The sequence below is a fragment of the Mobula birostris genome, chromosome 14, assembly GCF_030028105.1.
Source record: "Mobula birostris isolate sMobBir1 chromosome 14, sMobBir1.hap1, whole genome shotgun sequence".
Lineage (NCBI taxonomy): Eukaryota > Metazoa > Chordata > Chondrichthyes > Myliobatiformes > Myliobatidae > Mobula > Mobula birostris.
Genome location: NC_092383.1, coordinates 45,378,220 through 45,395,128, shown reverse-complemented (window position 1 = coordinate 45,395,128; position 16,909 = coordinate 45,378,220). Strand labels below are relative to the sequence as shown.

General features: G+C 42.7%; 1 protein-coding gene across 6 annotated transcripts in view; it reads left to right on the top strand.

Moving 5' to 3' along the window:
- LOC140209874 (protein unc-13 homolog C-like) overlaps window positions 1–3,830 on the top strand; it is a 923,018-nt gene extending 919,188 nt beyond the window's left edge. For all 6 annotated transcript variants that reach the window (XM_072278476.1, XM_072278475.1, XM_072278477.1 and 3 more), the window contains 2 exons: window positions 48–207; window positions 2,463–3,830. In XM_072278476.1, coding sequence (XP_072134577.1) covers window positions 48–207; window positions 2,463–2,748 — 446 coding nt within the window. In that variant the 3' untranslated portion in view covers window positions 2,749–3,830. The remainder of the gene's footprint in view (window positions 1–47; window positions 208–2,462) is intronic.
- The last annotated feature ends 13,079 nt before the right edge of the window (window positions 3,831–16,909 follow it).

Below are 16,909 nucleotides of genomic sequence, written 5' to 3'. Positions count from 1 at the left end.
AGTCGTGACAATTTGAAGTCCATCAGAGTTTTGATCTTTCCTTACAGTTGTTGCTGTCAATGAGCTGATCTGGCACACAACAGCTATGTTCCGACCATTTGTAGAAGTTCATGTGATTGGACCGAATCTCAGTGACAGAAAAAGAAAATTTGCCACAAAGACAAAAAACAATGTTTGGTCACCTAAATACAACGAGACATTTCACTTGTAAGTGTTCTTATTCAGCCTGTGTGTTTGACTCTTTAGTTACATTTCCTTAATTGTTCATTTGAAATTGAACTATTTCCTTCAAGGTGTATCTCTGTGCAAAGATAATACAGTCTAGAAAGCAAAGCATACAATTTGGAGAAAAATTTAGCCCAAAATGAAATCTACTAATGAAACTCGAGACACTTTAAAATTCAAATCCAACCCAGTTGATACACAAACAACAGGAATTCTGCAGATGCTGGAAATTCAAGCAACACACATCAAAGTTGCTGGTGAACGCAGCAGGCCAGGCAGCATCTGTAGGAAGAGGTGCAGTCGACGTTTCAGGCCGAGACCCTTCGTCAGAGCTAACTGAAGGAAGAGTGAGTAAGGGATTTGAAAGTTGGAGGGGGAGGGGGAGATCCAAAATTATAGGAGAAGACAGGAGGGGAAGGGATGGAGCCAAGAGCTGGACAGGTGATAGGCAAAAGGGGATACGAGAGGATCATGGGACAGGAGGTCCGGGAAGAAAGACAAGGGGGGGGACCCAGAGGATGGGCAAGAAGTATATTCAGAGGGACAGAGGGAGAAAAAGGAGAGTGAGAGAAAGAATGTGTGCATAAAAATGAGTAACAGATGGGATACGAGGGGGAGGTGGGGCCTTAGCGGAAGTTAGAGAAGTTGATGTTCATGCCATCAGGTTGGAGGCTACCCAGACGGAATATAAGGTGTTGTTCCTCCAACCTGAGTGTGGCTTCATCTTTACAGTAGAGGAGGCCGTGGATGGACATGTCAGAATGGGAATGGGATGTGGAATTAAAATGTGTGGCCACTGGGAGATCCTGCTTTCTCTGGCGGACAGAGCGTAGATGTTCAGCAAAGCGGTCTCCCAGTCTGCATCGGGTCTCGCCAATATATAAAAGGCCACATCGGGAGCACCCCAGTCGACTCACAGGTGAAGTGTTGCCTCACTTGGAAGGACTGTTTGGGGCCCTGAATGGTGGTAAGGGAGGAAGTGTAAGGGCATGTGTAGCACTTGTTCCGCTTACACGGATAAGTGCCAGGAGGGAGATCAGTGGGGAGGGATGGGGCATCCTCTGGGTCCCCCCCCCTTGTCTTTCTTCCCGGACCTCCTGTCCCATGATCCTGTCATATCCCTTTTGCCAATCACCTGTCCAGCTCTTGGCTCCATCCCTCCCCCTCCTGTCTTCTCCTATCATTTTGGATCTCCCCCTCCCCCTCCAACTTTCAAATCCCTTACTCACGCTTCCTTCAGTTAGTCCTGACGAAGGGTCTCGGCCTGAAACGTCGACCGCACCTCTTCCTACAGATGCTGCCTGGCCTGCTGCGTTCACCAGCAACTTTGATGTGTGTTGCCAGTTAATACACAACCTCCTATTACCCCGTAACCTTGTAGTAGACTTGAAGGCTGAGCTTTTATTTGTGGAAGCTCAGTATTCAGTCAATGGATGAAAAGTTCAGAGCACAGAACTGCCTATCTTTAAAAACCAACATACTTTCCCTGTGAATTATCAAGATGTCGAATTTGGAAAAATTAAATGTTAACTTGTTTCAGTAGTATTTTGATGCATTGAAGCTCTTTGTTGAGGTGGGTGGTGAAAGCTAATTTCTATCTGATTTGCAGTATAGTCATTATGAGAGATTTTTTTGGCTCAGTCCAGCTCTCGATTTTGGGGAATATGTCGGGAAGAAAATGAGATTTTATAGGATTAGTACAAAGTGTTTGGTGGTCAGTGTAGACTGGGTGGGATGACAGATTTGTTTCTGTGCTCTGTGATTTGACCTAGGGCTGCCTTCCCTCTCTCTTGTGGTCCCAGTCACAAAGTTACCATGTACTCCATGTGCTCCTCAACGGCACAGCATGTAGAGGTAAGCGTGGCCATTCAGTCAGGTGGGTATGGGACACAAGATCGATAGCGTGATAGAGGTGCAGTGACCCATTAGAGCAACATTTCTGTTACCAGTGAATCACCAGCCCATTGTGCATCTGAAGTAGAAAGAAGAAAAAGACAGAGATCTTAGAAAGCACAGTGAAGTGTTCTCAGCAACTCCTGATATGCCATTTAGAATCAAGACCAAACTATGAGCTATAGTGGCCTTGCACTGTACTGTTACCACAAAACAACAGGTTTCACTTCAGGTCAGTGATAATAAACCTGATTGTGAGTCAGTGAGATGTGAGTAAGTGTGGTAGAAGGCTCAACAGGGAGGGTGGGAAGATCCCCAAACTGAAGATTTGTTTGTACTTGCAGCATTCTGAGTAATGAGAGTGGCCCAGAGTGCTATGAACTACATGTGACGGTGAAAGATTACTGCTTTGCCAGAGAAGACCGGATCATCGGACTGACAGTCATCCAGTTAAAGGATATTGCCGAGAAAGGGAGCTGTGCATCGTGGTACACTCTCATCAAGAACATTTACATGGATGAAACCGGCCTGACAATTCTCAGAATACTCTCACAGAGGACCAATGACGAAGTGGCCAAAGAATTTGTACGCCTCAAATCAGATACCAGGTCGACTGAAGAAACCACATAAGAAGCAGAAGAGAGATCTGCACAGCAGCAGAATTATCCTCAGTGCATGTCTGTTTTCAATGTGTGGGTATGTTTATCTGAATATGTGCAGGTGTGTGCAGAAAATTACGAAGTACTTCAGGCCACTAGTCCAGTGATGAAATGGGGAGGATGTTATCTCAGACAGTCCATTCTAATGATAAAGTGCCAAATCAAGATTACCCAAGGGAATTTTCTCCTGGTATTTTGTGTTATTTTTCAATTTGCTAAATGATTAAATTCTAACACTGACTTGCTATTTTGTGGTTTTTAACACTAAATAATGGTCCTTCATTTGTGACAAGCATTGTCTCTTTACTTCTGCAATGTTGGGCTGTGTCTTTCCAGAGCATGCTAATGTACCTCAGCTAAATTACATCCTAAAACTTACTAGTATACTTTACATTTTTGAAAGTTGCATTTTCCCCACACAAAGACACTTATATTAAAGTAACTATTCATGACATTTACATTGCTTTCAATTTTCACTTAATTTACTATTTTTACATATTACTGGTCCATATTAAGATCATAGACCATAAGATATAGGATCAGAATTAGGCCATTTGGCCCATCAAGTCTGCTCTGCTATTTCATCCATTCTTCCTCGTAAAGGAGCAAAACAATTAATATTAACTTTGTTTTATTTTCTTTTTCTGACACTTCACTGTGAAGATGATACTAGCTGACATTGTAATCAATTTTATTAAAGAGAAACAGCTCATAAGCAAACTGGCATTGTTAATTTACAGAAGTTGCCAAAGGAATTCAAGGTCCATTCAGAACTTTTTATGCCACATGAAGAGGCCACATATGTTTACAAAGCAATGGGCTGTTTTGGTGATTTGAATAGAAAAATTACTATGTTTCTGATAAATAGTGAAGCTGTTACTATTTTCAATGATGCAGTTGTAAATGTTGCTTTATAAAATGGTAATATTGTTCTTGCTGTATCCCCCATGGTTTCAACATTTTCAACAACTGGTAATTATGCAACATCCTGATGTATTGCACTGATGTTGAAATGAGTGTCATGTAAATATACTTAGTGAACAATTGTACAATAAAGCATTGAAAAGTTCCAGTCTTGCATCACAATATTTGATGCCAAACTTGTTCAGTATTTGATGTTGCAATAGTAAGGGATGTTGGTGCAGCCTCACATGGAGTATAGTATACAGTTTTGGTCCCTCACTTTAGCAAATGGAGTAACACTGGAGACTGTACAAAAAGGATTCTCTGGGCTAATTCCTATGATGAGAGACTATATTTGTGGAGTTCAGAAGAATGACAGGTGACCGTATTCAAATATATAACATCATAAGTGGGTTTGATAGGTTAGATGTTAGGATATTTTCACCAGTGATAGAGTCTCGAACAAGAGGACATTACTACGGGGTAAGGGATTGGGTATTCACTCTCACTCAACATCAGCAAAATCAAAGAGCTGATTAGTAACTACAAAAGAAGGAAGCCGAAGGTCCATGAGTCAGTCCTCAAGAGGTAGAGACGGTCAGCAGCTTTAAATTCCTTTGTATTAACATATCAGAGATTCTGTCCTGAGACCAGCATGTAAGACATGACAACACCTCTACTTTCTTAAGTATACATAGATTTGGCATGCCACCAAAAGCTTTGAATATAGATGCACAGTGGAGAGTATTCCAACTGGTTGCATCATGGCCTGATATGGAAACACCAGTGGCCAGAAACAGAAATGACTATAGAAAGTAGTGAATTCACCCCACCATTGAGTACATTTTCATGGAGCACAGCCACAAGATAGCAACATCTATCCTTAAAGCCCCCCACCATGCAGACCATACCCTCTTCTCACTCTGCTATGGCGCAGGAGGTACAGAATCTGTTCTACACAACCATCTTCAAGAATAATTATAACCCTACAATGATCACACTCCAGAATCGGTGTGGATAACCTCACAGACTGCTACTCTGAACTGATTCTATGACCTACAGAATCACTTTCAAGGACTCATTACAATCCATGTTCCCAGTATTATTATTATTTGCATGATTTATCTTCTTTTGAACATTGGTTGCTCATCAGTCTTTGTGTATTGTTTTTCATTATAACCTGTTGTATTTCTTTTTTCTTGTAAATGCCTGCAAGAAAATGAATCTCAAGGTAGTATATGTAAAACATATGCATACTTTCATTATAAGTTTACTTTGAACTTTGATTTAATACAGAGATGTTTAGAAATTTCTTTTCCCAGAGGATGGCAGATCTCTGGAATTCTCCACCTTTGCAGTGGTGACACTGGATCATTGGAAGTATTTAAAGTGGAGGTGGAGAAATATTTGACAGATAGAGGGGTGGGGGCAATTGGCACAGAGGAGGAGCTGAGGCCACTGTAAATCAGTCATGAGCACACTGGGGCAGAGTTGAAGGACTTAGTGGCCTCCTCCTGTTGTCTTGTGTTCATTTGCAAATAAAAACTTTTGAGTTTAGAGCATAAAACAGTACAATGTTGGAGAGGCCATTCCACCCACAATGCTGTTCCCAGTTTGATGCCAATTTGTACTAAATATCCTCCTTGTTCCTCCATTCCCTTCATATTCATGTGTCTATTTAAAAGTCTCTTAAATCCCATGAAAAATTTCTTAAACCCCAATAAACTACTTCTCTGGTAACTCATTCCAAGCACTTACTGCTCTCTGCATTAAAAAGCCTGTCCCCTATAACCTTAAAATCATACCATCTGGTGGTTGACATTTCTGCCCTGCCGATAAAATTTTGACTGCCTGCCCTATCCATGCCTCTCAGACTTTTAAAATCTCTATCAGCTCTCCTCTCAGCCTCTGATAACCTAGGGTGAACAACCCAAGCCTATCTATCTGCCCTTAAAGCTCATACCCTCCAATCCAGCAACATCCTGGTAAACACTTGAAGATTTACATATTGGGGCATATTCTTATATAGAGGTAATTGGTATAATTTTTATTTTCACTTCAGGACACAATATTAACCATATTAGAGTGCTAATATTGAAGATAGGTTGTGAATTGTGTAATTAGTTTAACACTAGGGCCCATAAAAACTTGTACTTTGATCCACTGAAGGATATGAGACCAAATACACCAAACTGTCAAGTTTTCTCACCATCTTGTAGGGAATGTGGTATGGAGATGGGCTGGTAATACATTTACTGGTGGAATATAGTAATGATCAACAAGGTGAGGGGTGGTGGCAGTGACTGGAGGACAACACTGAACCAGCCTCAGAGTACCAGTTGCAAACTGCTTCAGTGTTCTCCTGGGCCTTCTCTGTGCCTGGTGTTATGGGGTTTGACATTGTTCCATGGAATCAGCCAGATGTCTCTGTACAACAGTGTGTGGCATTCATTCCAGACCACAGTCACCTGACACACCGAAAAAGTCTGAGGACTGGATACTTGTGGTCCAACACAATGTGATTGCCATTCCATTCTTGTCAGCTTCTAATGATCTCCTGAGCTTAGCAGACGATCCAAATGCCATACTCAGACCCCTCTTCAATCATTGATCTTCTCTCCCCTAAAATAACTAGCTTTGGTCAAGCAGTGCCCAACTTTAAAATTCTATGTTTGACTCCCTCCCTGGTTTCTCAATTCCCAATCTTCATAAAACTCAGCCCTGTGATTCACAAAGAAATATGTTCACCCAGAGTTTTCCATCACTAATGACTATGCCTTCATCTGCAAAAGATTTAAGCTCTGATGTTCTCTCCACTCCAGCTCTCCTTATACTTTCGCCATTTGCAAGGCGGATGAACTTAGAGCACGGATCAATACGTGAACTATGACGTTGTGGCCATTACAGAAACTTGGATGTCTCAGGAGCAGGAATGGCTGCTGAATGTGCCAGGCTTTAGATGTTTCAAAAAGAACAGAGAGGGAGGCAAAAGAGGTGGGGGTCTGGCATTGCTAATTAAGGATAGTGTCGCGGTTGCAGAAAAGGAGGAAGTCATGGAGGGATGGTCTACTGAGTCAGTGTGGGTGGAAGTCAGAAACAGGAAAGGGGCAATAACTCTACTGGGTGTTTTTATAGACCCCCCCTAACAGTAACAAGGATATCAAGGAGCAGATAAGTAGGCAGATTCCGGAACGGTGCAATTATAATAGGGTTGTTGTGATGGGAGATTTTAACTTCCCTAATATTGATTTGCATCTCCTTAGTGCAAGGGGTTTAGATGGGGTAGGGTTTGTTAGGTGTATTCAAGAAGGTGCCTGATCCAATATGTAGATAAGCCTACAAGAGGGGAGGCTGTACTTGATCTGGTATTGGGAAATGAACCTGGTCAAGTGTCAGATCTCTCAGTGGGAGAGCACTTTGGAGGTAGTAATCACAACTCTATCTCATTCACCATAACATTGGAGAGGGATAGGAGCAGACAATTTCAGAGAACATTTAATTGGGGTAGGGAGAAATATAATACTCGTAGGCAGGAAATTGGGAGCAAATGTTCTCAGGGAGATGCACGACAGAAATATAGCAAATGTTCAGGGAACATTTGCATGGTGTTCTGCATAGGTATGTTCCACTGAGGCAGGGAAAGAATTGTAGGGTTAAAGAACCATGGTGACAAAGGATGTAGGAAATCTAGTTGAGAAGTAAAGAAAAGCTTACGAAAGGTTCAAGAAACTCGGTATAATTAGAGCTCCAGAAAATTACAAAGTTGCTAGGAAAGAGCTTGAGAATGGAATTGGGAGAGCCAGAAGGGGCCATGAGAAGGCCTTGGTGAGCAGCATTAAGGAAAACCCCAAGGCATTCTACAAGTATGTGAAGAGCAAGAGGATGAACCGTGTGAGAATAGGACCAATCAGGTGTGATAGTGGAAATGTGCATGGAGTCGGAGGAGGTAGCGGAGGCACTTAATGTATACTTTGCTTCAGTATTCACCTGGGCAATTCACCAGGGAATCCTTGACAATTTTGGGGATGACTTACAGTGGATTGAAATGCTTGAGCATATAGACATTAAGAAAGAGGATGTCCTGGAGCTTTTGAAGAGCATTAAGTTAAATAAGTCACCGGGACCAGATGAGATATACCCCAGGCTACTGTGGGAAGCAAGGGAGGAGATTGCTGAGCCTCTTGCGATGATCTTTGCATCATCAATAGGGACGGGAGAAGTACCAGAGAATTGGAGGGTTGCAAGTGTAGTTCCCTCATTCAAGAAGGGAGTAGAGATAACCCAGGAAATTATAGACCAGTGAGTCTGACTTCAGCGATAGGCAAGTTGTTGGAGAAGATCCTGAGAGGCAGGATTTATGAGCATTTGGAGAGACATAATCTGATTAAGGATAGTCAGCATGGCTTTGTCATAGATAGGTCGTGCCTTACGAGTCTGATTGAATTTTTTGATGAAAGTAGAGCAGTGGATGTAGTGTATATAGATTCCAGTAAGGCATTTGATAAGGTTCCCCATGCAAGGCTCCTTCAGAAAGTAAGGAGGCATGGGATCCGAGGAGACCTTGCTTTGTGGATCCAGAATTGGCTTGTCCACAGAAGGCAAGGGTGGTTGTAGATGGTTCATATTCTGCATGGAGGTTGGTGACCAGTGGTGTTCCAATGGGATCTGTTCTGGGACCCCTCCTTTTTGTGATTTTTATAAATGACCTGGATGAAGAAATAGAGGGTGGGCTAATAAGTTTTCTGATGACGCAAAGGTTGGGGGTGTTCTGGAAAGTCTGGAGGGTTGTCAGAGGTTACAGCGAACCATCAATATGATGCAGAACTGGGCTGAGAAGTGGCAAATGGAGTTCAACCCAGATAAGTATGAAGTGCTTCATTTTGATAGGTCAAATTTGAAGATAGAATATAATATAAATGGTAAGCTTCTTGGCAGTGTGGAGGATCTGAGAGTTCTTCGGGTCTGTGTTGATAGGACACTCAAAGCTGTTGTGCAGGTTGATAGTGTTGTTAAGAAGGTGTATGGTGTGTTGGCATTCATCAACTGTGGGATTGAATTCAAGAGCTATATAAGACCTTGGTCAGACCCCATGTGGAGTACCGTGTTCACTTCTGGTCACCTCACTATAGGAAGGATGCAAATACTATAGAGAGAGTGCAGAGGAGATTTATAAGGATGTTGTCTGGATTGGAGGGTGTACCCTTTGAGAGTAGTTTGAGTGTACTTGGCCTTTTCTCCTTGGAGTGACAGAGGATGAGAGGTGACCTGATAAAGGTGTATAAGATGATGAGGACCATTGATCGTGTGGATAGCCAGAGGCTTTTTCCCAGGGCTGAAATAGCTAACACAAGGGGGCACAGTTTTAAGGTGCTTGGAAATAGGTACCAAGGGGATGTCACGGGTAAGTTTTCCACACAGAGAGTGCTGGTGCATGGAATGCACTGCCGGCGGCTTAGGAAAATAGAGGGCTATGCACTAGGGAAATTCTAGGCAGTCTCTACTGTAGGTTACATTGTCAGTACACCATTGTAGGCCGAAGAGCCTGTAATGTGCTGTAAATTTCTATGTTCTATGTTCTATAACTTATATCCATTATAATTCACCCAGATTAGGGCAGCAGGGCAGATGAGGTGCCAGCCAGAATAGCAACTGAACAGGCTTTTCTTGTTATCCGGCTCTACACAGAAGCATTATATTTAAGAGACACAATAAACAATGTTGGCAAGCACGATTTTGGACTGGAACTCTCCACAAAGGACTGTGAGAATTCACGAGAGGATCATAGCAGTCTCCCTACCATCCACTGGGAGACATTTATCAGGATCACTGTGTACGCAGGGCCCTTAGTATTATCAAGGAATCCACCCATCCATCCAGCATCCTCTTTGACTTTCTACCATCAGGTAGGAGACTCCGATGCATAAAGACAAGAACGGTCAGGATGTGAAACAGCTTCTTCCTTCAGGCCATTAGGCTTCTAAACTCCCTATCATAACGCATTTGAAGTGTCACTGGATAATTTGTACTGTACCCTACAATACTTAATTCATGTACTTTACTTTGTTTATCTGTGCGTAATTCAATTGTAGATTTAATTCTTACTTTCCTAGTTATTTTGTGTTATATGTACCACTGTGCATTACCGCCTGGACCAGAGAAACATTGTCTTGTTTGGCGGTATACATGTATATACGTTTGTAGTTAAATGACAATAAACTTGACTTGGCTTGACAATTTATAGGATGACAGTGAACTCAACTGTCTTTAACCCTAAACTTTTAATGGCCACCAGGGATGTTGACATGACTGCTCACTATCTCCACATGATATTCAAGTAGGCTAGACAAGGGAGATGCAGTGGATGTTGTATACAGGTTTCCCCCTCCATCCGAAGGTAGAGTGTTCCTATGAAATGGTTTGTAAGCCGGAATGCCGTAAAGCGAAGAAGCAATTACCATTTATTTATATGGGAAAATTTTGTGAGCGTTCGCAGATCCAAAAATAACCTACCAAATCATGCCAAATAACACATAAAACCTAAAATAACAGTAACATATAGTAAAAGCAGGAATGATATGATAAATACACAGCTTATATAAAGTAGAACTACTTTTCCACAATCATTGCCTGAACTGTTCTCCATAGCGAAAATCTCATGCAAGTGTTGTCGGCAAAAACACGGTGCAAGCGCTCTCCAGTAACCTTTAAGCTATGAAGCTGCCAAATCATACCAAATAACACGTAAAAATACACAGCCTATATGAAGTAGAAATAATGTACGTGCAGTGTAGTATCACTTACTGGAATTGGGAAAGAGCGGAGCACACTGATGGTGGTGTGTTAGACTGAGTCGTCGGAGTTTGGGTGGTGCAGTGACCCCCACCCTCCGGGCAGCAAACTGATACCCATCCGCGGAGCATGCAGCGGTAGCCAGGAGGCACACAGCACATCGTTAAGAAAAAAGCCGAAATAAACATGATAATTAATTAGGTACCGCCCGGCATGTAATTGTCGGCCCAGGTCAGTGCCAATTGCCGATTGCATCACCTCTGATCTGGGCCGACAATTACGTGTTGGGTGGCACCTAATTAATTAGCATGTTTATTTTGGCCTTTTTCTTAAAGATGTGCTGTGTGTCCCCCGGCTACTGCTGCATTCTCCGCGAATCGGTATCTGTCCATGGCCTGGGTGTTGGGGTGGTGAGACACTGGGGTGTCATCTCATCATCTGTTTCCATTAGAGCAGGTAGCTCATCTTCTCCTATGACTGCCCGCCTCGCGCATTTTTCTATCGTAAGCACTCAAACCATCCTGCAAATATCCCCTAAACCGACGTACCCTTTCAAAATTAAAGTCATACTTTATCATTACTCATTCGGTTTTGTTTGCTATCCTTTCCTCTTCCAATTGCATCAGCTCTTCATCTATCAATTCTTGGTCATGGGATGCCAAAACCTGTTCAACATCATCTTCGTCAGCTTCCACAAGCCCAACTCACGTTGTCCTTACTTCGTTCACCACAATCAAAATGCTTAATTATTTCTAGTTTTATGCTAAGTGTAACACCCTTACAAGCTCTTCCAGGCTTTTCTGATACCTTAGAACTCATCTTGCAAACGGCTGCTCACAGGCACGTGTTTAAGCAATGCCGGCGAGAATGCCGTTCCGAATCTGGGGGAGAGTGGCTGCTCGGGGCACGCGCTGCCTTTTATCGCGCGCTGATTTTTTTTCAAGCGCTGCCCTTCTTCGTAACAGTGAAAACAGGGTACTAATGTAGGTCTTTCATAACAGTGAGGTTTCTTAAAGCGAACGTTCGAAAAGCGAGGGACACCTGTATTTGGACTTTCAGAAGGCCTTTGACAAGGTGCCACACATGAGGCTGCTTAACAAGATAAGAGCTCATGGAATTTCGGGAAAGTTACATACTTGGATAGAGCATTGGCTGATTGGCAGGAAACAGAGAGTGGGAATAAAGGGATCCTATTCTGGTTGGCTGCCAATTACCAGTGGTGTTCCACAGGGGTCCATGTTGGGGCCACTTCTTTTTACTTTTTTTATCAATGATTTGGATTATTAAATAGATGGCTTTGTGGCTAAGTTTGCTAATGATACAAAGATAGGTGGAGGGGCCGGTAGTGCTGAGGAAACAGAGAGTTTTCAGAGAGACTTGGATAGATTGGGAGAACGGCAAATGAAATACAATGTTGGAAAGTGTATGGTTATGCACTTTGGCAGAAGAAATAAACGGGCAGACTATTATTTAAATGAGGAGAGAATTCAAAGTCCCCAGATGCAACGGGACTTGGGAGTCCTTGTACAGGATACCCTTAAGGTTAACCTCCAGGTTGAGTCAGTGGTGAAGAAGACAAATGCAATGTTGGCATTCATTTCTAGAGGAATAGAGTATAGGAGCCAGGATGTGATGTTGAGGCTCTATAAGGCACTGGTAAGACCTCAATTGGAGTACTGTGGGTAGTTTTGGGCTCCTTCTTTAAGAAAGGATGTGCTGACGTTGGAGAGAGTTCGGAGAAGATTCACTAGAATGATTCCAGGAATGAGAGGGTTAACTTATGAGGAATGTTTGTCCGCTCTTGGACTGTATTCCTTGGAGTTTAGAAGAACGAGGGGGGACCTCATAGAAACATTTCGAATGTTGAAAGGCATGGACAGAGTGGATGTAGCAAAATTGTTTCTCATGGTGGGGGAGTCTAGTACAAGAGGGCATGACTTCAGGATTGAAGGGCGCCCATTCAGAACAGAGGTGCGAAGAAATTTTTTTAGTCAGAGGGTGGTGAATCTATGGAATTTGTTGCCACGGACAGCAGTGGAGGCCAAGTCATTGGGTGTATTTAAGGCAGAGATTGATGGGTATCTGAGTAGCCAGGGCATCAAAGGTTATGGTGAGAAGGCAATGGAGTAGGACTAAATGGGAGAATGGATCAGCTCATGATAAAATGGCGGAGCAGACTCGATGGGCCAAATGGCTGACTTCTGCTCCTTTGTCTTATGGTCTTATGATACTCCTGTATGTGATTCTCTGACATATTGGCGGCCCGTTCCACAGTGAAAGTCCACAATTCAGCTATTTGGTGGGTTAATGCTGGATCAACATCAGACAGGGAACCACTTGACCTCTTCATTGTTAACTGGTCCTCGTGTTTTTTTTTATTTTTATTTTTATTGAAGGAATGACACAATACAGAATATATAATGGATTACATTTTCCTCCATTTTGCTTTAGTATCGTACCCCCAAAACAAACCTCCCCCCCACCCGCCCTCCCCGAACATATCATGGCAGCTAATATATTTACAACACAACAATTCACAAATACAAGTACGGACATTTCACAACCGTACCCACACACTACTTCAATACGACGGCTCATACACATCTGCAACATGTCAGATGATCCAAAATACACTCATATTTACAATTCATCAACCACCCTGTGAGGTAAATTATAAGTGTGTTAAATGGGAGGCAACTTCCTAAGTACAATCAAATGCCCTCAACTAGTAGGTAATTCCTTAAGACGCCTAAAATATGATAAGAAAGGTCCCCATTTCATAGAAACATAGAAAATAGGTGCAGGAGTAGGCCATTCGGCCCTTCGAGCCTGCACCGCCATTTATTATGATCATGGCTGATCATCCAACTCAGAACCCCGCCCCAGCCTTCCCTCCATACCCCCTGGCCCCCGTAGCCACAAGGGCCATATCTAACTCCCTCTTAAATATAGCCAATGAACTGGCCTCAACTGTTTCCTGTGGCAGAGAATTCCACAGATTCACCACTCTCTGTGTGAAGAAGTTTTTCCTAATCTCAGTCCTAAAAGGCTTCCCCTCTATCCTCAAACTGTGGCCCCTCGTTCTGGACTTCCCCAACATCGGGAACAATCTTCCTGCATCTAGCCTGTCCAATCTCTTTAGGATCTTATACGTTTCAATCAGATCCCCCCTCAATCTTCTAAATTCCAACGAGTACAAGCCCAGTTCATCCAGTCTTTCTTCATATGAAAGTCCTGCCATCCCAGGAATCAATCTGGTGAACCTTCTTTGTACTCCCTCTATGGCAAGGATGTCTTTCCTCAGATTAGGGGACCAAAACTGCACACAATACGCCAGGTGTGGTCTCACCAAGGCCTTGTACAACTGCAGTAGTACCTCCCTGCTCCTGTACTCAAATCCTCTCGCTATAAATGCCAGAATACCATTCGCCTTTTTCACCGCCTGCTGTACCTGCATGCCCACTTTCAATGACTGGTGTATAATGACACCCAGGTCTCGTTGCACCTCCCCTTTTCCTAATCGGCCACCATTCAGATAATAATCTGTTTTCCTATTTTTGCCACCAAAGTGGATAACTTCACATTTATCCACATTAAATTGCATCTGCCATGAATTTGCCCACTCACCTAACCTATCCAAGTCACCCTGCATCCTCTTAGCATCCTCCTCACAGCTAACACTGCCACCCAGCTTCGTGTCATCCGCAAACTTGGAGATGCTGCATTTAATTCCCTCATCCAAGTCATTAATATATATTGTAAACAACTGGGGTCCCAGCACTGAGCCTTGCGATACCCAACTAGTCACCGCCTGCCATTCTGAAAAGGTCCCGTTTATGCCCACTCTTTGCTTCCTGTCTGCTAACCAATTCTCCACCCACACCAATACCTTACCCCCAATACCGTGTGCTTTAAGTTTGCACACTAATCTCCTGTGTGGGACCTTGTCAAAAGCCTTTTGAAAATCCAAATATACCACATCCACTGGTTCTCCCCTATCCACTCTACTAGTTACATCCTCAAAAAATTCTATGAGATTCGTCAGACATGATTTTCCTTTCACAAATCCATGCTGACTTTGTCCGATCATTTCACCGCTTTTCAAATGTGCTGTTATCACATCCTTGATAACTGACTCCAGCAGTTTCCCCACCACCGACGTTAGGCTAACCGGTCTATAATTCCCCGGTTTCTCTCTCTCTCCTTTTTTAAAAAGTGGAGTTACATTAGCCACCCTCCAATCCTCAGGAACTAGTCCAGAATCTAACGAGTTTTGAAAAATTATCACTAATGCATCCACTATTTCTTGGGCTACTTCCTTAAGCACTCTAGGATGCAGACCATCTGGCCCTGAGGATTTATCTACCTTCAATCCCTTCAATTTACCTAACACCACTTCCCTAGTAACATGTATATTGCTCAGTTCCTCCATCTCACTGGACCCTCTGTCCCCTACTATTTCTGGAAGATTATTTATGTCCTCCTTAGTGAAGACAGAACCAAAGTAATTATTCAATTGGTCTGCCATGTCCTTGCTCCCCATAATCAATTCACCTGTTTCCGTCTGCAGGGGACCTACATTTGTCTTTTCCAGTCTTTTCCTTTTTACATATCTATAAAAGCTTTTACAGTCCGTTTTTATGTTCCCTGCCAGTTTTCTCTCATAATCTTTTCTCCCCTTCCTAATTAAGCCCTTTGTCCTCCTCTGCTGAACTCTGAATTTCTCCCAGTCCTCCTATTTTGAATAGAACTTTTTCACAGACCCCCTCAAAGTGAATTTAATCTTTTCTAATTTCAGAAAAAACATTACATCTTCTAACCAAGCAGCAGCAGTTGGGGGAGTGGCAGATTTCCAAACCAGCAAAATTCTCCTGTGGGCCAATAGCGATGTAAATGCAATGATAGCCGACTGGCTTGCATTTAAACCCAAATCATCATCTGCCACACCAAATATGGCTATAAGCAGGCAAGGTCTCAGTGTCACCCCCAAAACCTCACTGATAATTTTAAAAACCAGTGCCCAATAGTCATCAAGCCGAGGGTATGACCAAAATGCATGTACTAAACCAGCCGGAGAGAAGGAACACCTGTCACAGCCAGCGTCTGTCCAGGGTATATGGCTTTACTTAAATGTACCCTGTGTAAAACTTTGAATTGTATGAGCCCCAGTCTAGCACATGATGATGAGAAATGAACCCTATTCAATACTTTTGCCCAATATTCTTCCGCAAGGTCCATACCGAGGTTGTCCTCCCACCTACTCTTAGTTTTGTTTAGATCTTGAACTCCCAAAGACATCAGCTGAGAGTATAGTTCAGAAATCAGCCCCTTATTGTTAAAGCTAAGAGTGAATTTTTCCCATAACATAGCAGGTGGTAGAACAGGAAAAGAGGGAAATTTTTCCTTGACAAAGTGGCGAATCTGCAGGTATTTAAAAAAATGATTATGCGGAAGGCCATACTTACCGCACAGGTTATCAAAACTATCAAATATGTTATCAGTATACAAATCCTTAATGCGCATAAGGCCGTTCAAACCCCATTGTCTAAAAGCTGAATCAAATGTGGAGGGAGGAAATAAATGGTTTTTATGAATGGGGCCCAAAACTGAAGCTGATATGAACTTATAGTGGTAGCGAAATTGATTAAGAATTTTGAGGGTGGAGAGCACGACCGGGTTAGATGTGAGTTGAGAGGATTTCAATGGTAAGGAAGAATACACCAAAGCTGGGAGAGACGAGGAGTGGCAAGACCGTGACTCAAGCAGGCACCAGATTATATCTGGCCGGTGAAGCCAAAATAATACTTTTTGAATGTTCGATGCCCAGTAATAATGAATAAAGCTGGGAAGACCCATTCCACCTACGTCACGACCTCTTTGAAGAATGAGCTTATTAACCCTTGGGACCTTATTTTCCCAAATAAAGGAGGTTATAGCTTGATCGACTGATTTAAAAATTAACTTAGATAAGAAAACTGGCAAACACTGAAACAAATAGAGAAATCTAGGAAGTATAGTCATTTTCACTGACTGAATTCTCCCAGCTATAGTAAGGGGTAAACTGCGCCATCTCTCGAAATCAGCCTTCATTTGGCTAACCTGAGGCCTGTAGTTAGCTTCAAACAGAGATGTAAAAGAGCGAGTGATATGTATTCCTAGGTATACAAAACCATCTTGAGATAAAGGAAAGGGCAAGGATTCCTGTCGGATCTGTAGGGCCAAGTTATTAATGGGAAAGCATTTGCTTTTTTGAAAGTTCAGTTTATAGCCAGAGAAGGCTCCAAATTGACCTAATAATGACACAATAGCAGGACTACTACCTATAGGGTCGCTAACATAAAGTAAGAGGTCATCAGCATATAGGGAAACACAGTGTTCCATGTCCCCTCTTCTAACACCCTGAAATAATGTAGTTGACTTAAGTGCAATAGAAAGAGGCT